Here is a 21,604-nt window from a genome sequence, read left to right on the forward strand (position 1 = left end):
TTCAAGTGAGCTCAAAATCAAATGCAGTGGCACTATGTAGCAACCGCTGGGCCACCTGTGTATAGCTTTTGCCCCCGTTCAAACGTCACGGTCAATTTCCCCGATCGCATAGTATGTTGTAGGGACAACGAATGCTGCTTGGGAAAATACAGGTTCTCTTTCTTTCCACCACCTTGCCACCTGTTATTGGGTTTCTACGCGTGTTTGGTATGTTAGGGCACACGGGAACCAGGTGATCGTCCTTGCACGTTGCGGTACCGCCAGCTTCCCATTCATGATCAGACAGCAGCTCTCGAGATAATTATAGCGCTTTGCCAACGCTTTGTTCATCATTTTCACCTCGATAGAATCAGGGTTGCCGGGCAACAAGAGAACCCCAGTCTAATTCTAGCTCTGCAGACGCATGTCCGACAATTGATAGCTTGCGTTACTGCGTAAGCATACGTATAATTTCTTAGTTGCCTGTCTCAGATGATTTCGTCGGACGAAATGTTTTGAAGGCAAGGAGCACCCTACTGGACCTGAGAGCAATGTATAAAAGGCCAGTGCACAATCTTAGTTCACCATTCTCCAATACTTTCCCCAGTTCCTCTCAATCAATCTAAATGGCTTTCCGCTCTATTCTCGCTCTCGCTACTGTTGCCACTGCTGTCAGTGCACAGTCGTTAAACGTTGTTAACTCTTGCAGCGAGTCCGTCCTGCTCTTCACCCAGACCTCCTTCGGTACCATCGACAACAATGTTGTCGTCGCTGCCGGTGCCAGTGCCAACATGGGGATCAGCTCCAACTGGGATGGTGCTGTCAACGTCGGTATGTACTTCTTCTCTTTCATTTGCGCTCCTTCACTCATTCATCTCTTCCAGGTACTGGATGCACCAGCGATGGATCTTCCTGCACCACCGGTGCTCCCACCTGGGACGGTTCCACCCCTTTCAGTAGGGCTGAGTTCAACTTCGTAAGTGTTTTCTTCAGCCTTCTTCGATTAAATCATTGATCATATTTCTGCTACAGTACGCCATCCCCGGATCAGTCACTTACGACATCTCCTTGATCTACGGTTATAACGTTGGAATGGAGATCTCCTCCGCTGACGCCAGCTGCGATGCTTACGCTTGCACCATCAACAACTGCGTAAATTACATTCTTCTCATTGTTTCATACCGAGTCTCAAAGTTTCCATCATCGCGTAGCCCCTTCCCGGACCAGGATCAGACACTTGCTACTCCCCATGCTGCTCGTCAGCTAGTGCTTGCTCTGGAGGTGCTCTTCCCGCTGGTGGAGGAGGATGTGTCAGCAACGCTGGCCCTGGCCCCAACTCTGCCTTCTACTACACCACCTGCCCCAACGCATACGCTTTCCCCGACAACGATGGTGCTGGTAAGTATTCTTCCTATTCGAGTTATCATGCCCACAACTAATTTCACTCTTTGCAGCCGGCTACACCCCCGCCGACAACGTCGACTACACTTGTAGTAACGCCGCCATCACCCTCACTCTCTGCCCCGGTACCACCTCTAACATCCCCAAGAGGAAGTAAAAATGTGCCTGATCTTTGGCTAATTTGGGATTGTGATTGTAAAAAAACCAGGGGAATCCGTAGTATAGTTTCTGGTATTTGTGGGTTTATAATTTGGTTTATATTTTTGGCAAATCTCGGTGTGAGCCTCGCTATCTCCTCCAACTGCAGTTAACGTTCCACGATCATAAGTGTTAAGCATCACGTTTCGGCGATAAAAGCCTAACAACAATAAGAGCCATTTGTTATTCAAAACTCATCAAGGTCAACACACTGCTAAACACTGCACTGTCGATCATCATCTAAAAGACGCGCATGGTGATTAATGCGTGGCGGTTGCTACACTTGATAGTCTGATAGCTTGTTGATAGCTACACGCGCAACTGATTACTACATCATACGCACTATCCCAACGCACTTCTATTTTCATTATCACTTAATCTCCTCACTCAGCAGCACGATTGGAATGTCGTTGTCAGCTTCGGGAGTCCTCCCACTGACTACTCTCCCTTGCATGAGGATCTCGCCATCAAAGGTTAACTGAGTTTAGAGATGAAACATCGGTCAGCACGCATGCCAAAGGTAGTGTAGTCGTCCTGAACTAACAATTCCTTTCTTCTTTGCCTTTCTCAGCGTCATATTGAGCGCATCAGCTAAAAGTCAGATGGAAAGCGGTCAGCGTAGAAATACATTCAACTGATAGTCAGGAAGGGCTCACAATGCGTCTTTCCCAGCAGTTCTCCGAAAGTGATGGATTGTTTACCATCTTCGGTATTCGGAAATCAGACTTTGTTTAACTCGATTACCTCAAGAAGATATGTCAGACACCTACCAGAATTTGGTTGTCCATGTTCCTTGAGAATGTCCTAGGAGTAACCCTGTTAGCTACGACGACTGAGATGGTTTGAACTCAACAACAAACAATTATGCTCTGTATCTGTTCCTCCAGAGAGATCACTACAGATCGGAGTCGTACATTCAACAGTCATGATAAGGACACGGACTGGGGTACGAACTTGTAATACCGGATTTGTGTCGATGGTCAAGTCTGAGACTACTGCGAGTGTCAAACAGGGTAAAAGCTCGGGAGGGCTTCAACTAATCGCCGTAGCGACCGTTCTTTAACACCTTCCTTAACGAGAACGGCAAACTTGATTTCAGCTGTGGGGACTTGAGATCTGGGGAGTGGAGTAATTCGTGCTAAGCAATCTCGATCGAAGTAAAAAATCGGCTCCACGAAAAGATAAACTTGGAGGACTGGGCGAAAGCTTGAAAGGCTATAGATTGCAGCCCCACCAGCCCCACAACTACTCCACCACCCTCACAGAACCGAGACAAAAGTGATCGAACGAAAAGAATTACCCCATATAGACTCGAAGCCAACTACAGTTCAGGAATACAAACGAAGTGAAAAAGATGTATCATAAAATTAGAGAGAACATGAAATGGAACTAGGGACGCGTTCTAGGGTGAGTATGAAGTTAAGGAGTGCTGTAGAACGTTTGTATGGCATACCAATTGCTTAAACGGCCAACCTTTTGCCTTCGCTTTCATGCATGCTCCCCATCATCCGAGTCCGCATCATCAGCGTCTTGATGACATAGTTGCCGCCTGAATCTTCTTATTATCTTAATTCTCCTCATTTTGTTCGTCTCTAGAACAATCCGTTCAACTTCGCTCCAGCGTTCTCGATATTTTTCTGCTTCAGGCTGACCCATCAGAGTCGGTGTATTCCACGCATCTATTTTGTGGATTTGTGGTGCGACACTTGATAGGAATGCAGCGACTGCTCCAGGGGCTTCTATTCGGGAATTGGAGACCTCAAATAATGAAAGAGATCTATGACATATACCATCTGAAGGGAGCTCGTAAGCCAATTGCGAAACGTCAATCACGATTGAAAGACGGAATAGTTCGGGGCAATGTCGGAACAAAGGAAGGAATCCAGGCAAGGTGATTGCGGAAGGTTGTCGCCAACCATGTGTCGCTCCAAGTTCCAACCACTCCAGTTTAGGCCAAGCCATAGCGAGTTCTTTCAATTGTGCGTCGTCCAGTGAGAACGGATAATTGATGTCCAGTGTGAAGGTTTTCACCTTATGTAGGATGAGCACTGGCTTCAAATCGTGAAAACTGATGACATAGTCGCTGTGTTCTTCCATGCCATCTTCAAAGCGGAGGGTACCGGGTAAGCCGATGGCGATGGAGCTAGTGCGCTGATCGTGTGATTGGAATGGGAGCATCGCGAGTATCTTGGGAAGAACTACTCCATTTGACGGGGAGTCATACATTGCATGGATGTCTATGGTCTCGACCGCTTGTTTTGGCACTTCAATAAAGCCCAGGAATAAATCCATCTTGTACCCCGTTAGTTTGAGTGTGTGAAGTCCAGGGAAACCGGGCTTGTTGAAGTACTTCTCGATACCCTGATAAGCATTGTCAAGGGATATAAGTAATATCAGAGAACGCAATGTCTCCAGCTGAGATAGATGTAATATAGAGGGTTGATCGAGTACACCACTTGTCAGGCTCTCGAGTTGGTGGAACTCATGTAGCACCCGAGAAGCAATCTCCACAGTCTTAGCAGAAAAATGTACTCCTGGAATGTAGAGTGATTTAATCTGCGGACACATCGTGGCGATACATGGAAGAGCATAGATAGTGGGAACTCTTCCTAACTCGGGAAGATTTACGTTCAGATAGACGGAAGTGAGCATGGGTCCGAGAAGGAAAGGTATGAACGGGCACGTCTCTTCAAGGTTATCTTTCCACAGCAAAGATTTTAGTCGGGGGAGGAGAGGAGGGGCAAAAGGAGGGAAGGTGAGGGCCCGGTATACATCCGTTTCGACCTCCAACAAATCGTCTCCCCCTATGGTAATTTCTTGTACATAACCTGCATACTTCTTGAAAACCACCCAATCGCTTGCGTACATTGGCCTTACAAGTTTCTAGAAAGTGGGCAGGATGGTAATCAACGAACCAAGTATGAAATTAGCAGGCTCATAGACGTACAAGCTGTCTTGTCGCGTCTTCCATATCCTCCAAATCCCATAAATCCAGAGGCATGCATCTGATGAGAGGTTCTATACTGGGTAGACCGCGATACAACGCAGCAAATGCAGGTTCCTCGAAGACTTTACACACTCTAGCAAGCGAAGCCAACGTCTCTGGAGGCGCAAAAGAAAAAACAATGGACAAAATTTCTGAAACTACAAGACATGAGTGCGCTGCTGTCCGAGCCAGGGGCATGATGCGTTTTGATATGCGTTAAAATGACGTGTCGAATATTCAACTCTACTCTGCCCTTGTATTATAGTCAGTGTAAAAGATGCTGATAAGGATATTTCTCTTGATAGAAGTCTTATATAGGTCTTTTTTTTTTTTGGCTTGAAGCGATTTTCGTACTGATGGGAATAACAGATATGATGGTGATCTGATCTCCAGTGTGCGTGATAGGAACAACCACGCTGCTGTCAGTCACGATCTTTAGTACAAATTGTCTGCAGTCAATTTCAAGTGTCCAGTTGTGATAAAGGATGAACAGGTTTAAGCTTGGGACCCTCGTGGACGTCTGAGACAGAAAAGAAAGCTGTGTCACACTTGGGTTGTGGTTCACGTAATCGCGATAATAGATCGTCGGTGCAGACATTACGGCTAATACTACTGTAACCTGCGATTGTAGAAACATATTGCAGTCGAGTCAGGTAAGTCAAAATCATTGAGAATATGTATACCATCGCCATTGGTACTAGTAAGCACATAATCGGGAACATTATTCTGGGTAAGTATATGTATAACTTGAAAAAGTTGAGGAGGTAACGTACAGCAGCGCACTACTAGTAATCACTCAAAGTATCCCAGGTATCCCAGTTTTCGCCATCACTTATATTCTCCCACCCATCCTTATCAACGGTGCCCTTGCTGGAAAGATGCTTCTCACGTTTTCTCAATCTCGTCATCGCTCGAAGAATCTGTCCAACTTGGCTCCAGCGCTGTTGGTTGATACTTATCCACCTCTGGATATTCCTGCAGCGTCGGCGTATGCCATGCATATATTTCGCGGATTTGCGGCATGACATACGCTAGATATGCAGCGACCGCTGCAGGTGCTTTTATTGAGGAATTTGAGAACTCCACGCACGAAATATTTCTGGCCTGCATACCATCGGTCGGTAGCTCGTATGTCAGATGCGAAGCATCGATGGCGATTCCGAGTTGTTTCAGGTTGGGACAATGCTGGAACAAAGGAAGGAGCCCTGGCAATGTGATTGCGGAGGGCTTTCGCCAGCCATGGGTCGCACCGAGATCCAGTATCTCTAACTCAGGCCAAGCCATAGCAGGTTCTTTCAGTTGTTGGTTGTCCAGCGAAAATGGATAGTTGATATCCAGCGTGAAATATTTAATCTTGTGTAGAGTGAGAACCGGCTTCAGGTCATCAAAGCTGATAGCGTAATCACTGTGTACTACTTCTTCAGAATCGAATTGGAGGATTCTTGGTAAACGAATGATGATTGAGGTTACACCCTGACATTCGATTGGGAGGGGCATGGAGCAAGTATCTTTGGAACCGCTTCTGCGTTTAGCGTAGAGTCGCAAAGCGAGACGAAGCATAGGGAGTCGACGACGCATTTTGGCACTTCGATGAAACCGAGGAATGAGTCCACATTGTACCCAGTTAGACTTATTGTGCAGAGCCCAGGGAAAACGGGTTGTTTGAACCACCCCTTGACACCCCGGTAAGCTTTGTCGACTGACAGAAACATCGCAAGGTAATGCAATGTTTCCAGCTGAGACAGGTGCAATGTAGCAGGTTTATTGAGACTACCACTAGTCAAACTTCCGAGCTCACGAAACTTAGGCACCAAATGAGAAGCCATCTCCATAGCCTTGGTGCGCCAATCTATTTCCGCAAGAAAGAGGGATTTGATCTGTGGACACATCCATGGCGATACATGTGAGCGCGTGAATAAAAGTGACTCTTTCTAAGACAGGACGAGGGGCCATGTTCAAGTAGACGGAAGTGAGCGAGGGCCCGAGAAGAAAACGAATGAGGGGGCGTGTCTCCTCGAGGTTATCCTTCCACACCAGAGATTTCAATCTCGGGAGAAGTGGAAGGGGAAGGGGAGGGAAAACAGAGTACTTTTGGAAAATTACCCATTCGCCTGCACGTATCGCCCTTCGGAGTTTCTAGCGACAGCACGATAAGCAACAAATTGAAAATTAAGATGGCATACTTATGCCAAACAAGACCGTACAAACTGTCTAGTCACGTCTTGCATCCAAGCATCCCAAACGTCCTCCAAAATCCATAAATTCTGAGGCATGCATCTGATGAGAGGTTCTATACTGGGTGGACTTTGATACAACGCAGCAAATGCAGGTTCCTTGAAGTATTTACACACTCTGGCAACGTCTCTGGAGGCGCAAAAGAAAAAACAATGGACAAAATTTTTGAAACTACAAGACATGAGTGCGTCGCTGTCCGAGTTTGCGCCATAGTGTGTTTCTTTGCGTTATGCCACGAAGCAATAGTGTGTCGAGTATTCAGATCCGCTCTGCCTTGTATTAGTCAATGCAGAAGATGCTGATAACGATATATTTCTTGTTGGAACGTTTATGTAGGTCCTGTGGCTCGAAACGGTTTGTGTGCTGATGGAAGTAATAGAGGTCGTGCCATATGATGGTGATCTGATCTCCAGTGTGCGTGGTAGGAACAGCCACGTTGCTGTCAGTCACGATCTTGAGTACGAATGCCTGCAGTCAATTGCAAGTCCAGTTGTGATGAAGAATGAACAGAAACTTGGACAGGAAAGAAAGCGGTGTCACACCCGGGTTGTGGTTCACGTGATCGCGATAGTAGATCGTCGGTGGCGTGGCGCATTGTAGCTAATACTAGCGTAGTCTGTGTAGGTAGAAACATATCGCAGCATTCGAGCCAGATAGGACAAATCATTAAGAGAGTATCATCACCAATAGTACTTCTACGTGTTATATATCTGCGTATCTCAAATCCCTACATCCGCTCCAGGGGCCTGATGCTCAACAACCGCATCGAAGCAGCGAGAACATCCCTAGCAGTAGTATACAACCACATCCGGGCACGAGCTTTCTCCAAGTCCTCTTCACCCCTGACGATCAACACCTCCCACGCACTGGATATCGCGTGGGCCAGCCGGAAAGCAAAGGTCACCACCCCGCTGGGCTCGTGCGTCTTCATCGCGACCTTGACTACGTCTGGATATGAGCCAAGGAGGAAAACGATATCGCGCGCGTGTGAGAAGGAGTCTAGCGATGATGTGTCGAGTTGAGAAGGGTGGGGGAGTGGGAGAAGATGTGGGTTTTTTCGTCCTATAGATGCGAGTCGCACGTGTGCGTATTGGAGGTATGGTCCCGTATCACCTTCGAACGAGAGCATTCGATCCCAGTTGAACGTGTAGTTATTTATCCTACCACAAATTAAAACACGGGAGTGCTAGGATTCGGTTGGGAAGAGACTCACCTTTTGGCAGCCATGTCTTGGATTTTGACACCCGTGATTCCAACTTCTCGGCTGGTAGTCTCTGGGTCTTCTATAGCGTTATATTTCTCTTCATTCCTCTTCATCTGGTCATGCATGACACTCTGTGCTTCCCGAATGATTTGATCCAAGAACACGGCGGTTCCTTTTCGAGTGCTCATGCCTTGAACGAGCCCGTAGTTAACGTGCTCGAGTCGATCTGCCCAGGGGAATTCCATGAGCTTAAGAATCTTGAAAAATTGTGCGATGTGGAGATCTTGTTGGGAAGAGACTACGTATATTGACTTGTCGAAGTTGAACTTCTCATATCGCTCGATAGCTCCGCCAATGTCTCGAGTAAGGTATATCGATGTGCCATCTATAAGGATAGAAAGGGCTGGGTCAGACTAAATGTGAACGAGCTTTATGTAATGCGGACTGACCGGCCTTCCTTAAGATTGCTCGACCTAATTTCCACTTCTCCAAGTTGACCAACTTGGCGCCTTTTTCATCGGAGATCAAGCCCATCTCGTCCAGTCGCTGGAGCGCTTTATCCTGCCAGTCCTTACCCACATCACTCTCTCCCGTGTAGACGTCGAACGCGACGTTCAGTCGGTCATACTCTTCGATATACTTCTTCACACTGAGCTCTCGCCATACTCGCCAGTTGACGAGCGCCGATTCGTCGCCGTCTTCCATCCGTCTAAACCAACCTGCAGCTTGGACTTTTACGGATGGATCTGACTCGGCGTCTTTGTTGACTTGGACGTAGACGTCGTATAGATGCTTGATCGCATCCTTTTCAAGCTGCTCTTGAGAGCCGTATTTTTCGAATCCTGTGGCTATCATACCGAACTTTTAAAATGGACGGTTCGATAAGAATATGAGATTTGTACCTAGATAACTATGTCACTTACTTGGGTACCCCAATCACCCAAATAATTCAAAGACACGACGTCCCACCCACAAGCTTTGTACAGATTTGCCAAAAAAGCACCAATGATCGTACTTCGAAGATGGCCGACGTGGAATGATTTAGCGATATTTGGGGAAGAGTACTCGATGACGAGTTTCTTGCCCTTGCCAGAGGTGTTAGTACCGTAGGTGGATTTTCCTTCTGGTTTGTTGGCTGTATGATCGTATACTTGGTGAAGGACTCCTCGAATAAGATTTGAGGTGTTTAGTTGGAAATGGAGGAATGCCTTATCGTGGGTTACAGAGGCGACGTATTCATCAGGTTGGAACTACAAGAAAGGTATAGATATTAGCGCTCTGGAAAACATCCTCTATCAGCAACAAAACGCTTGGGGATATGAATGTTACAACAGTGCCATTCAGAATGTTTCTACCGTATTTACGATAATCTCCGAATGTTGCCTTGTTCGAGACCGCATAATAACTGCAGATATGAAAACTCACATTGCTAATCACTTTACTCGCCAGTTCGTCCACTTTCCCTGGTAGCCTAAATCGGGGTAGTGCGACGGTAAAATCGACGCCTTTTTTCCCATAATCAACACCTGAGTAGGCTTGTTCGAGGGTGAGTGGGGGTAACGCATCAGACACACGCTGTGCGATTGCTGTTCGAAATGCGTCCAGGATACATGCTGAGGGGTCTGTCCCCGGTACGCTGGGCAATGGTGGTAGCGAAGCCATGTTTCTTGTGAATTTTGTTAGGAAAGGATATGTGGGGAAGGGGCGGAGGGGAGAAGAAAAGAAACGGAGAGGTTTGATGAGACGCGCCACAGCTGTTGTTGATTTTCTGTGCTGGATCGATTAGATTATTGCACTCGGAGAACGACCGACTTTTCTTGACTCGAGTCGCGTGACGAGAAAAATTACTACACGTGACTCACGCGCTCGTGACTGCAACTGCGTATGTGACGCTCGTGACTGTGGGAAGCGGCTGATAATTTGGCTTGTAAATTCGTGTCTCGTGCTGCAATCAGACCCAGGTCAGTCCGCAACTTGAGTTTGGCCGACGTATACTGTTGGTAATGTTCATCAGCGTCGTATCATTTGTGGACCTTACCGTTACTGATGATAAATAAACACACGTATATATAGCTTAGACAGTCTTGGAGCTGGTCTATAGTGATCCATTTTGTCCCATACAACAATCGAACAAAGCCGGTTTTTACACTTCTTTCGTGGAAGACTTTCTTTTCTTAGTCTGTCACGGTCGATGGCACCCATGTCCAAGTACACTATCAAGGAAACTGGAGTGATTCTGTTCTTTGAGAACCTATCAAGTACTGATTTGATTGACGCCAGAACCTGAAAAGTATCAGATCTTGCCAAGGTAGGCTTTCAATCCAAGTCAATATTTTATTTATTATTTATCCTATTTTGATGCTTTTTAGGTGTCATCACGCGACGGGGAAAAGAATGCTCGAAGGGATGAAATGAAATGGTCAAAGTGCACGGCGCGTTAACATCATTTTTTGGGTAGCGCTTTTCCTGGCATCGGTCGCTCGCATCTAATCTAAAGATGGTGATATATCATTTGACGGTCGTCAATCGCCCACCTTTGGCCTGGGCCTGCTGATAATCGAATGGCTGGTATATAACTTGTCAAAGCACCATCTATCAATCTAAGCTGCCTGTGTGCTATCTGACAAGGATGGCACACCCTTTCTACGCTCGTTCGCCTCAGGATATCGCTACAGTCTGGACAACTACTCAAATTGTGCTATTACCCACTCCATTCATTTTCACTCACTTAACAGTCCCTGAAATACCAGGTAATGGGTAGCAAAAAGATCAATTCGTATAATGCTGAGCTTAATATGCTTTTGTTATAGAACTGCAAGGACAGACGTCATCAGAATCGAGTCAACCCTCTTGGAGCACTGGAGCCTTGCTGTCCACTACAGCATCTGTGAGTCCACCCCAATCGACGGGGTTTCCAGTGCTTTCCACACCGTCCCCCTCATCGATACTAGTTCCAACCAATACTATTCCCTTTGTGACCCTGCATACATCTACTATGCTGTCACCACCGAAGTCATCACATCAAACAGAGACTCCTACCCTGTCAATATCTTCCATGTCTTCTCCAATAACGACGATGACTAGGACAGCGTCTTCCTCTGAAATGCCCTCCACCTCATCTCAGTCTCTAACGAGTCCTTCTGGCTCAACCGCACTGTCCCCAACGCAATTGGGTGAGGATGATGCCTTGAATTCACGTATGCTCCACGGGAGCATGGCATATCTTTCTCCACCGACAACGGGCCTCCTCCCCCCCAGTTTACCAACGAACACGTTAGAAGGGAAACCATTAGTGGGAAATTTCTCGAATGGAGGTTATACTATGAGCTCTGGTCCATCTCCATCTGCTTTCTCGACGACCGGGAGCCATCCCTCGAGCTCTAGTCCATCTCCTCCACCTGCTCTCTCAGCGCCTGGAGCCCATCGCTCGAGTCTCACTGGCATACTTGTTGGGTCCGTCATAGGCGGACTCGTCCTTGTTGCCATACTGGTATTCATCATCGTTCGGTTAAGACGGAAAACATCTAGTACGATGAAGCCCTACATCAACCACCGTTCGAGTATCCTTAGAAACGACGGGCACGCAGCAGACAAACACTATGACTTAATATCAGATTCCCCCATTAACTCTTGTGCCCTACCCTACACCCTCCCCGATATCCCAAATACACCCCCACTATCAATGCTTGAGATTTTTCAAATGCGACAAAGGATTGAGAGCTTCAACGCACCTTTCTATTCCAGTCCGGAAGGAAGGAGGGGATGAGACGAACCAGTCACACGCACAATCTCTGAGTAATACTGAGGAACCTGTGTATACTTCCAAATAGATTCTCGCATGTAGTACTAATTACAGATTTTGTGATCCTATCCAACCATCGTGCGAGTTAGCGCATACTTTCCTGAAAGCACTGCACGAGACCCCAGGCCCCTTCCTTCCTCCGATTTGGGGTGCCACCGAGCGTCAATATTAAACGCTTCGTGTGGCTTCCTATTCCCAGGTAAGTCCGTCTCTAACCACCATACTTCCCCAGCTGAGCCTTATGGTGAAGAACATAATGACCACTCGAGGATCACGCACAGCAATTCTTCCAGTGCAAAAGATCTCTCAGCATCACCCCACTCGCCACTTACACATGACACAGGTTTGATGATCTTTTCTGCAACTTTCGTCACCTCCCCGCCCTTTGGCTGAGTTTCTTGATAATCAAAGCTCCTTGCATATAATTCGGAAGCTTTGAAAAACATGTTCTCTTTCAACACTCGCGCTCCTTAGGCACCATCTGACAAGCACGTCTCATACGTCCTACAAAAATACAATTACCGCCACGTTTTATTCAGCATCGTCTGACGGCACAAGCCCGACAAGTACAATCATCAGAGCTATGACTACAGTTGTTGGTTTATGGACCAGGTCACCTCAATCGTCCACGTCTAGTGCGAAAGGGACAATGAAATCAAGTGGTATACACCATAATACCTCAAATGTGGTTCAAAACTGAGTATAGGATACAGAGAGCGTATCAAAGGATACCATTAGTTCACATCCCGTAGTCCATTCGTCGAATCCCTTGACATACGGATCCACAAGTCCAACAACCGGGACCTACAGTATGTTATCATCTTCCGCAACATACCCTTCATTGACAAAATCCAACAGCAGGGACTCCGAGCTCCTCCACACCCTCCGTGCCATATACATCATCGTCGCACCTGCGTCCGTCGCCAATAATTCCGGCGACGACAACTTCAGAATCGTCAACGTCCTACACGCTAACTAACGGATATTCAATAACCTCCTCAACAACGACACCTGCTTTTCCGACATCCTCCACACTATCTCACTCGCTGACGAATACATCAATAACCACTCGAACTCTCTTGAAGGCACCCCCCACTTCACACACATCAACAATAAGGACAACACCGACTTCTTGGTTGACAACACCTTCAATATCATCCGCATCGTTAGTTTCGGCAAAGGATATCCCGAGCTCAGCAGAGCCATCCAGAACCCTTCAAACTACCTTACCGAGTAGTAAAACTGGTAGCTCAGTAGTTTCTGGTTCAAAGACACCTCCAGCTTCATCCTCATCTTCTATGGTGTCAGCATCTAGCCATCATGCACTTGCCGTTGGTATCATTATCGGAGCTGTCATTGGTGGAGTCCTTCTTGTGGCTGCACTTGCCTTCATTCTCTTTCGTTGCCATCGAAAACATGCCTCGAGGGCGCCGACATCTCACAACCGACATCATTCAAATAGTTTTGGTTCCAATATGCTTACATTATCTAATATCCCAGGACTCGGACATGTGTCAGAAGGGAACTATGCCATTCTTTCAGATCCTCCCATGTCGTCTTATGGTCCTCCCTCTCCGATACCACAAATTCAGCGTGCGCCGTCACCACTGACGCCCGAGCTTGTTCCCGCCTCACGTGGACATAAGAGTTTGAATGTGGGAGTTAATCCCGGCGTAGAAAGCAAGCGTACCAGTGCAAGGACGCACAGGTCTTACACTACGCGGTCACTGGACAATAGTGACGAATCACATCTGACCCTTCCTGCTTATTTCTCCGAGCTAGGCTTTCGACTTTAGATATGTGTAGGACTTTCAACTGTCAGATTTCTTCAATTTTTTAAGAGCGGTATGGACTAATAGATGTACATCAGGTGTATCGAATGCAGTTGCTACACTCGGACGGAATGGAAAGCTTCTATCATCGGATACTTGATGGTGTGAACTCTGTGGTATACGGCAGTGCTTCATGTTTCTTTGAAACCTCACTACAATCAACAGAGGTTCACCCGCACTTCCTGGTGCGACCTTCTTTCGGACATCCGTTGATGATGTCAACCTGTCAGTTGCTTTCACGGACACTGCATCAGATAACCACGATGCCGTCTCATTTTGCTAGTCGTCATTCACCAGTTCTGTCCTTTTACCGTTGAGCTCTGAGTTTATTTCAAGCTTTATCGTGGATAATTATGTTGCTGTATTCGCAAAGAGTGCACTACTACTTGACACTTGCAAAGAAACTTTATTACCCCTAATGGAAGTGGCCGTGGGAACGATAGATATCAAAAATACTGCAACTTCGAAACGTGACGATCCTCCTGTCCTGATCAAATACTCGTTTCTGGATACTTCCGGTTCTCAGGTTCGTTCTTATACATCGATGTTAGATACAACGACCTAATATAGGAGGACATGGTCAGTATCCAAGACTTATTGTCCCAGTTATTCATGCTTAATGTTTAGATCTTCACAGTTAATTATAAGTGCTATAGCACTAAATAGATGATACAATATTCTCCTAAAGTTACGCTCTGACGTGGAGTGTATAATTTCTTTCCTGCTGCCCAGCCCAACACAAATCCGGCAACGTCCGACTTCTTTTCTTCCAACGAGCGTTAATCTGGAACTTTTTGGTATTGAAACGTTGCAAGTAAAGCACCTATACTACATACATCTTCTGATCATCACAATGACATTCCGATAAAACGTCACATTCATTTCTCAATTTCTCCCTATTTCAGATAAGTATCACTTGATGATCTTTTCGTGATTTGGCGATGAATGGATATCTCATATATAAGTTTGGAGGCGAGATGTTTTGCTAATGTCTCCAATCACTCACACTCCTTAGGTTCTAGTGAACAGATTGTGCTGTTCGTTTCACACTTGTCTAAATCAATCCGCTCATTTCAAAGCTTCGAATTCAGTTGGAGGGCTCTGATTCTCCTACGATGAATGGTAAGAGTAGCAGTTTTCCTCAGCTACACTACCATGGAAACTGGACTATCAGTGTCCCGGGTGGTTCTGCCTCTGCCTTAATCACCACACTCATTTCGAGTACCAAAGGATCAACGATTTCTGTAAAATTTACTGGTAAATATACTCAGACTGTGTTACCCTACGTTCTTGTTCACTAAATATGCCATTGTTATAAAGGAAGTAGCATCAAAGTACTGGGTACTATCTGGCCCACGGGAAAGTATGGTCCTGCAATCTCCACCTTTATATTGGATGGCACATCTTCGACGACTTTCACATCGCCAATCACCGATTCCGCACTTTGTAGCTTCCCTCTCTATGCGGCATCCGATCTTTTGTTTTCGCCACATGAGCTCAATATCACCGTGGACAGCGATGAGAGCCTTTTCTCTCTTGAGCTCTTTCAGTACCAATCTTCACGCAATAACCGTACCACTTCGTTTACTTGGGTTCCTCCACCTTTGCATTCTCAGTCATCCATCTCCGCCCAATTTGTTGAAGAATATCAAGGTGTGACGGGCTCGTCTGCTAAAGTACTAGAGGCAAGGCAACCGACAATGAAAGCATCTGAGCCCATGTTGTTGGGGGAATCTGTAGGCATAATAGGGCCTATCATTCAAGCTAGTTCTACGGCGTGGACGACTGAGATAGTTTTTGGACCTGGGCCTACTGGTATTGATACATCCGATCCCCTTTTATCGTTACCGTTAGCGTCAACGTCGACGACAGCGTCTGAGTACACCACATCCTCGTCTACAACCACTCTGGTGCCCGAATCCACTTATTTTCCGTTAGCGTCGCAGCCGGGACCTCAGACCCCCGCATACCCACCTATCTCCTCGCCGATGCCGACCGATTCGCAGTCCACCAACGTAATCAAAAGTAGCGCCACCACCGCGTTTATACCACCCAGCTCGTCAAGTCATAGCTCAAGTTTATCAACATCATACTCGTCCCCCCTTCCTAGTTCATCCCATGGTCACTCTCCTCTCACTTACATAATCATTGGAGCGGTTGTAGGCGGAGTGATTATCCTTGCTGGACTCATCTTTGTTCTCTTTCGATGTCGCCGAAACTCTGCCAAGAGCGAGATAATTCCAGTACCATATACATATCACCACCCTTCGACCCTTGAATCTGACACCATTTTGCCCTGCAATGTTTCCGGATTCAAACACGTATCGAACGCGAATTCTGACGTCGCCCCGAGTCACCCCGTTGTCTCCGATGACCTATCGTCGATTCTTCACTCCCACGATACGCCATTATCATCTATGGATGACATCATTGTGATTGCGCGTAATCAAGCAGAGTTGGTTGAAAAGCTTCATCCTCGTTCTCGAATTCGAAGTAGTCAGAGGTGGAACGAGCAGTCCGTGCAGGCTGGAGGAAGTACCGAGGGTTCGGATGAGACCCCTCCTGCCTACTCTCGGACTTGAGCATTGGCATCCAGCCGGTACTTGGATGAATTCTATGGTCGTCACTGCTCCAGATCGCTCAAGCACCCTCAAGGTTGATGATCCAATGTCGAGACCATGACTTGTGCTGCTGGGCCTGCTCCTTTACTTGAAATTAGTTGGGTCTTCTGAGTTAAGTGATAACTTTCTGCGCGAAATATCTGCACCTCTACAGTTTTACAGTGATGTGTTCAGCTTTATTCCTGATATCCAGTCGCATAGGTTGTATTTTGGACAGTTTGTGACTTTCGAACACGCTATCTGCATCTTTGAAGTCTATGGAAGGTTCACACAAGACAATATTTGCAGTACGATGATGGGACGTGTGTTTTTTTAATTGGACGGACATTGTGTTTTCTATCAAACATTAGGGACAAACCGCAGGTGTAACTGAAACAATCATAGTAAGTCGCATCAGCCCACTGGAGGGTAAAGAAATCTTGAGATCAGTTCGTAGTGCCCTACGAGTACGAATGATGAGGCCAACATAGCTCTCAAGCACAGCCAGGGGCTAATCACTCTCCTGTCGGCCCTCCAAACCTGAACGGTCCACATCACCATCTTCATCATGATGCTACCGTGAGTATGGATGCTCATATACTGATGGTTGCTTATTTCCCTCCGCTATCGATTATATACCTGAGACGACCAGCACTCTTTCAAGTCTCCTGGGTAATAACACACTCCTTCTACGGTTTCTTTTTTTTTTCTTTCTCTTTTCTTTTTGGGAATGCCAGGGATTATGCATCCCGTCCACACTCGCTCACCACTGCACGTTCGTTTACATTCTCGAGGAAATTCACTACGTCCCAGGGACTTACCTATTACCTCTGGGCACGAACTCGGTTCACCCTTCGAATGGGTCGGAAATTGGACACACACTAGTAAAGGGCATAAATCTTGCGTCGCAGGCTCCGAACTTCAAATCGCATTCAAGGGTCAGTTGCATTATCATGACCAGACATGGGTACTAACTGAGCCCCATGGTGGTATTTTCCATGTGCAGGATGCGGCACAACAGTGAATGGTACGATCCAGTTAGGGGACCTACCGCCCAATCCCTTCAGTCTCCTGTTTTCATACACCTCTGACGGCGGGTCTTTCGACCATAATGGGACCTTCCCTCCTTCCATCAGTAACCTGCTTTACGAGGTGCTTAGCTGGTATTTTAAGGATAACAATCTTGTCATCAAGTTGCAGGCCGCCGGCTGGAGTATTGTCGTCGATTCCGTGAGTTACGGCGAGTGCACGACGAGCTCCAGTTCATCCTCGTCGAAAACCTCTACAACGTCGTCGTCGAAATCCACATCGTTGGCACCATCCACTGCTTCTTCTATCTCCTCATCGTCGCACAGGTCGCAGATGTCTTCCTCGTCTTCGTCCTCTAAGCCGTTTTCATCGACCTCGTCGTCTACATTGTCTCACTCCTCTTCTTCATTTTCACTGTCTACATCAACATCGGTGTCTCCAGTATCTTCCCACTCTCCTCTATTGCCTTCCTTTTCGTCTCCTTCGTCTCCACCCACAACTTCGCATATACCCCATACCACCTCTTCATACAGCTCACAGTCCTCCTCGTCATCGATCAAGGAGACTACGAGTTCGTGTCCTCGAAGCTGCCGCGATGACCAGACTGCTTCTTCCCCCACCCCCGCACCGGTGGGAACAACGCAAAGCCAATCCACAACGGTAGTGCCGACCATAGTGCCGATAAACATCTCATCTTCAACGTCCACCCCTGTGACATCTTCGGTGGCATTGATCACAGATGCATTGGCAACTGTAGCAACGGTAACCGTGACAGCTACGCCATCAGTTGCAGCGGCATCGACACCGCATGCTCTTGACCTAGCTCAAACAAAAACGATAGTAGGCGCAACAGTCGGTGGTGTGTCCTCCATCGTAATCCTGCTCTTCTTATTCCTCTGGTATCGCCGCCGGAAACCACCTACGACGCTTTTCCCCTACCACTACAGCGGAGAGCCAGTGCCCACCAGTTCTCCCTCGCCAGACCTCGCTCTGAAGTTCGGACTGCGCACAGCGGGTACGCCTTCAGTGAGGGACAGCAACGAGTCGTTTGCTTCATTGTCTGTCATCCGACCCTCAGTTTCCGAGTCGCAGCACCTATCGCAACCAATTACTAACAACGGGTCCATATTTGCGGAACAACAACGCCAGTGGACGTTCGAGAAGCTCGATGGTCGCTTCAGAAGCTATCAAACGAATAGGATGATGAATGATGAGTCACAGTGGGTACAGCGGGTTGGCACTTCGAACGATACGGCTAGAAATCGTACCTCTGGTTCGGCAGAGGCATTACCAGCATACACTTACGCAAAAGCACCACCAGCGTGTTAGCCCTTTAGGGAGTTACTGTGTGTCTGTGGTGTACAAAGCGGTGGAATAATTTGTTATTTCTCATTATAATACCCAGGACAAAATATGGACTATATTTACCGTTAACGAAGATTGTCATGGACGTCGGTTATGACCTGTGATGTATATTTGCGGGTGTCGAGAGCCTTGAAGTCCAATCAAACGGCGGTAAGATCATTTACACAGTAAATGATGATCATGAAATGTCTGAACTATGCCTATGAATATCGTGCAGGTGGGTATATGGTGTCCCTTTGATCGCCGTGCATTAATTCTGCAAGGGGTCTTATCAGATGTGCATCACAATACATAGATAATCACAAAGCTGACAGCATGAGCTCGGCCTGATCTCTCACTCCACAGGAAAGGTGAGACGCCGTATTCCCGTAGCTAGTTGGTCAATCTCGTTTCTTGCGATCGCCTATAGTTTGCTCGTTGCCTTTCTGGGATACCACTGATAGATAAGCACACGTCTAATCGAAAATGAGGGGAAGGACACACACCAACTGATTGTACGCTACAAGTATGTAAAGGCCGGTAAACAATATGTCAGAGGTTAGCAACATATATCATGCTTTACTGCGAGCACAGAGAAGAAAGAAAGAAAGAAAGAGTGTGATCATGGGATCTACACGCGTCCGACACGTGACGTGCTGAGTAAGCTATGGTTCGTTGCAGTCTACAGCGGCGAAGTCGTGTGCAGGTTTGCACCTTAACCAAATTGCAGCACCATGTTCTCGTCAAAGTCAAAGCTAAAGCCCAAGACTCCTTTAACGAACCTCAATTCCACGAAAACAGCAAAGTTAGCAGTCCCGCCATCTGCATCACAGGCTTCAGTCCGTTCGTCGTCGTCTTTGTCTGCAGCGAGCACCACACGTGCACGACGCTCACCCAAAGCGTCCTCCTCCCAAACTACATTTGGCTTCCATCGTCCAAAGCAACAGCCTCGAGCGCCCATTACTACGCGCTCTTCTGCCCGCGCACCCCCAGAGTCTCCACTTGCACACCACTCCAGACATGGATCTGCGGCTTTGCAACGTAGCAGCGACGATAGCATCGAGGTCGATGAGGTCGAACTTCTTTTAGCGCCTCCAACGCCAACGCCGGCGAGGACTGGTACTCAGAGTCCTCGCAAGGGCCAGGGAAATAATCTTCAGACCCCTTCTCGCTTACCTACTCGCGCCAGCCTCTCGTACATGTCACCTGTTCATCCTCGTTCTGGAAAAGCACCATACCTAACGACCGACCTTGGTGCACCCGCCAACCGTGGGTCGATCTTACCTTGGGAGCAATTCGCTAATGACAGCTTGCACATACTGGATCATGGGGAGATGGAGAACATACTTGGAGATATTCCTGCACCATTCACTCTAGGGGCGCCTTCTCCGACAACCACGAACTTTGTCAATCCCCTTGGCCTGGGAGAAAGCCCCAGTCTCAGAGCAATGAACACCCCAGGAGGCTACGAGTCTATATCTCAAGTTTTCCTCCCTAACGTGACTCCCTCTCCAGCCATACAGACCGATTCGCGACTCTTTCAAACTTCCAACGACTCACATTCCTCCGATTCAGGGACCGTTACCATGCTTCGTTTGCAAGTCGCATCGGCTGAGAACGCTGCAAAAGAACGTCTATCACGTATGCAAGAACTTGAGGAGGAACTTCGCGCTGCTCAGCAAGCTCGGTTTCGAGATGTAGAAGATCTTGCCGCGCAAGTAGCCTCTCTCACAGAGCAGCTGAGGTGTAGTGCGGAGTCGAGGGAAAAGGTGGATAAATCTCGCGTACCTTTCCCAGCTTCACCCCCTGAGAAGCCACAGAGAGCTGCGGAGCAGGCTCTGCAGGACAAGCCACCACCTCGAAAAGTAGGGAGGCGAGAATGGGCTACTTTAAATGTCTCATGTACGGCCATTCTCGAATGGTCTTGCGTATTGGATCAAGCAAGATCCACACTTGACTACATGAAAACTGTCCAGGAGACATTAAATGTAATACTGGCGGGGCTGGATCACAGCGAACGGTATGTGCGCATTATTCCCCCAGGATGTTGTATTAATGGCTAGAATAGAGCCATGTTAGATGGCTCAATAGGGTCAGCAATAGCTGGACAGGATGACATGCCCTCATAAAATTACCGTGTGGGGGCCCCGTCGAGGACAGGCGACCTATTGTGTAGCAAAGATAACGAAGAGTTCGGACTTGACGACTACCAACGAGGACACGACCACACGACAGCTGTTTACGATTAATTATGTTCGTTAGGCAAACAATGATACCAGACATTCTCATCAAGGCTGATGTAAATCATAACACTGCATTATGACAATATACGAAACGAGAACAATCCTGACTCTGGCTACAAAAGGATTCATAAAATCATATTTTGGACTGATTACATTACACATTATATCAAAGAAAGAGAAAAGGCATGCCAAGAGTACCTCGAAGACGCTTGCTAAACTATTGGAAAGGACCGAAGACAGTGAGTGAAATGGCAGACGTGTCACTATCACCATCAGTGGTCGCTATACATAGCTACACGACTCATTGCACATAGCCACTCTAATTGGTGGATCTCATCAGCCACATTATGCTATATAATTATGGCACCAAGATGGAGACTGGACTATCCTGTTATTGAAGCAAGATTTCGTCGGGCTCATTAAGATGGATCAATACAGTATTGTTACGGATAAGACATCGATGCGGAGCACCTGCTGTGAATTTTGGGCTGGCACTTCAAAGTTCGTCCGATTCTCTTCGTCTAATCCCTTTCTGATCAGTTGGGAAGTCACTTTATAGTAGACAGCTTCCTGTCTTCCACAGGCTGTGTGATATTGCGTGCATTGAGAAGTGCAAGGAATGAATTCACGTAAACTGCGAAACGTTCAGCAAATATCAGATCACTGAGATAAAGTGCGTACGCTCTAACAATGTGAGCTCGAATCCCAAAAATACGATGTTACTTGGCATCACCACACTCTGTTTGAGATG

General features: G+C 47.2%; 10 protein-coding genes across 10 annotated transcripts; 4 read left to right on the forward strand and 6 right to left on the reverse strand.

Moving 5' to 3' along the window:
* Positions 1–604: 604 nt before the first annotated feature.
* SERLADRAFT_458430 (uncharacterized protein) lies at positions 605–1,637 on the forward strand (the record flags this gene model as incomplete). The annotated part of the gene is made up of 5 exons (XM_007314176.1): positions 605–810; positions 864–955; positions 1,012–1,131; positions 1,191–1,377; positions 1,434–1,637. Coding segments are annotated over 5 exons (709 nt in total), but the record flags the coding sequence as incomplete, so codon positions are not given.
* Positions 1,638–1,816: 179 nt separating this feature from the next.
* Positions 1,817–2,776, reverse strand: SERLADRAFT_458431 (uncharacterized protein; the record flags this gene model as incomplete). Its single annotated transcript, XM_007314177.1, has 6 exons — positions 1,817–2,056; positions 2,123–2,169; positions 2,235–2,282; positions 2,349–2,382; positions 2,439–2,473; positions 2,533–2,776. Coding segments are annotated over 6 exons (273 nt in total).
* Positions 2,777–3,155: 379 nt separating this feature from the next.
* Positions 3,156–3,540, reverse strand: SERLADRAFT_365972 (uncharacterized protein; the record flags this gene model as incomplete). Its single annotated transcript, XM_007314178.1, is given in 2 exon segments — positions 3,156–3,170; positions 3,190–3,540. 2 exon segments carry the CDS (start codon positions 3,538–3,540, stop codon positions 3,156–3,158), a joined length of 366 nt encoding a protein of 121 aa, XP_007314240.1.
* A 1,909-nt stretch (positions 3,541–5,449) lies between these two features.
* On the reverse strand, positions 5,450–6,142 carry SERLADRAFT_413244 (uncharacterized protein; the record flags this gene model as incomplete). Its single annotated transcript, XM_007314179.1, has 1 exon — positions 5,450–6,142. The coding sequence occupies one exon, from the start codon at positions 6,140–6,142 to the stop codon at positions 5,450–5,452; it is 693 nt and encodes a 230-aa protein (XP_007314241.1).
* A 225-nt stretch (positions 6,143–6,367) lies between these two features.
* Positions 6,368–6,837, reverse strand: SERLADRAFT_433934 (uncharacterized protein; the record flags this gene model as incomplete). Its single annotated transcript, XM_007314180.1, has 2 exons — positions 6,368–6,700; positions 6,769–6,837. 2 exons carry the CDS (start codon positions 6,835–6,837, stop codon positions 6,368–6,370), a joined length of 402 nt encoding a protein of 133 aa, XP_007314242.1.
* A 590-nt stretch (positions 6,838–7,427) lies between these two features.
* Positions 7,428–9,778, reverse strand: SERLADRAFT_445734 (uncharacterized protein; the record flags this gene model as incomplete). The annotated part of the gene is made up of 5 exons (XM_007314181.1): positions 7,428–7,959; positions 8,013–8,388; positions 8,453–8,864; positions 8,927–9,253; positions 9,429–9,778. 5 exons carry the CDS (start codon positions 9,663–9,665, stop codon positions 7,527–7,529), a joined length of 1,785 nt encoding a protein of 594 aa, XP_007314243.1.
* Positions 9,779–10,885: 1,107 nt separating this feature from the next.
* SERLADRAFT_458438 (uncharacterized protein) lies at positions 10,886–11,678 on the forward strand (the record flags this gene model as incomplete). The annotated part of the gene is made up of 1 exon (XM_007314182.1): positions 10,886–11,678. A coding segment is annotated over one exon (678 nt), but the record flags the coding sequence as incomplete, so codon positions are not given.
* An 830-nt stretch (positions 11,679–12,508) lies between these two features.
* SERLADRAFT_458439 (uncharacterized protein) lies at positions 12,509–13,707 on the forward strand (the record flags this gene model as incomplete). The annotated part of the gene is made up of 3 exons (XM_007314183.1): positions 12,509–12,614; positions 12,664–13,622; positions 13,676–13,707. One exon carries the CDS (start codon positions 13,104–13,106, stop codon positions 13,599–13,601), a length of 498 nt encoding a protein of 165 aa, XP_007314245.1.
* Positions 13,708–15,247: 1,540 nt separating this feature from the next.
* On the reverse strand, positions 15,248–16,564 carry SERLADRAFT_458441 (uncharacterized protein; the record flags this gene model as incomplete). Its single annotated transcript, XM_007314184.1, has 1 exon — positions 15,248–16,564. One exon carries the CDS (start codon positions 16,227–16,229, stop codon positions 16,065–16,067), a length of 165 nt encoding a protein of 54 aa, XP_007314246.1.
* A 2,780-nt stretch (positions 16,565–19,344) lies between these two features.
* On the forward strand, positions 19,345–20,739 carry SERLADRAFT_433940 (uncharacterized protein; the record flags this gene model as incomplete). Its single annotated transcript, XM_007314185.1, has 2 exons — positions 19,345–20,630; positions 20,679–20,739. 2 exons carry the CDS (start codon positions 19,345–19,347, stop codon positions 20,737–20,739), a joined length of 1,347 nt encoding a protein of 448 aa, XP_007314247.1.
* Between the last annotated feature and the right edge of the window lie 865 nt (positions 20,740–21,604).

Source organism: Serpula lacrymans, assembly GCF_000218685.1.
Source record: "Serpula lacrymans var. lacrymans S7.9 unplaced genomic scaffold SERLAscaffold_2, whole genome shotgun sequence".
Lineage (NCBI taxonomy): Eukaryota > Fungi > Basidiomycota > Agaricomycetes > Boletales > Serpulaceae > Serpula > Serpula lacrymans.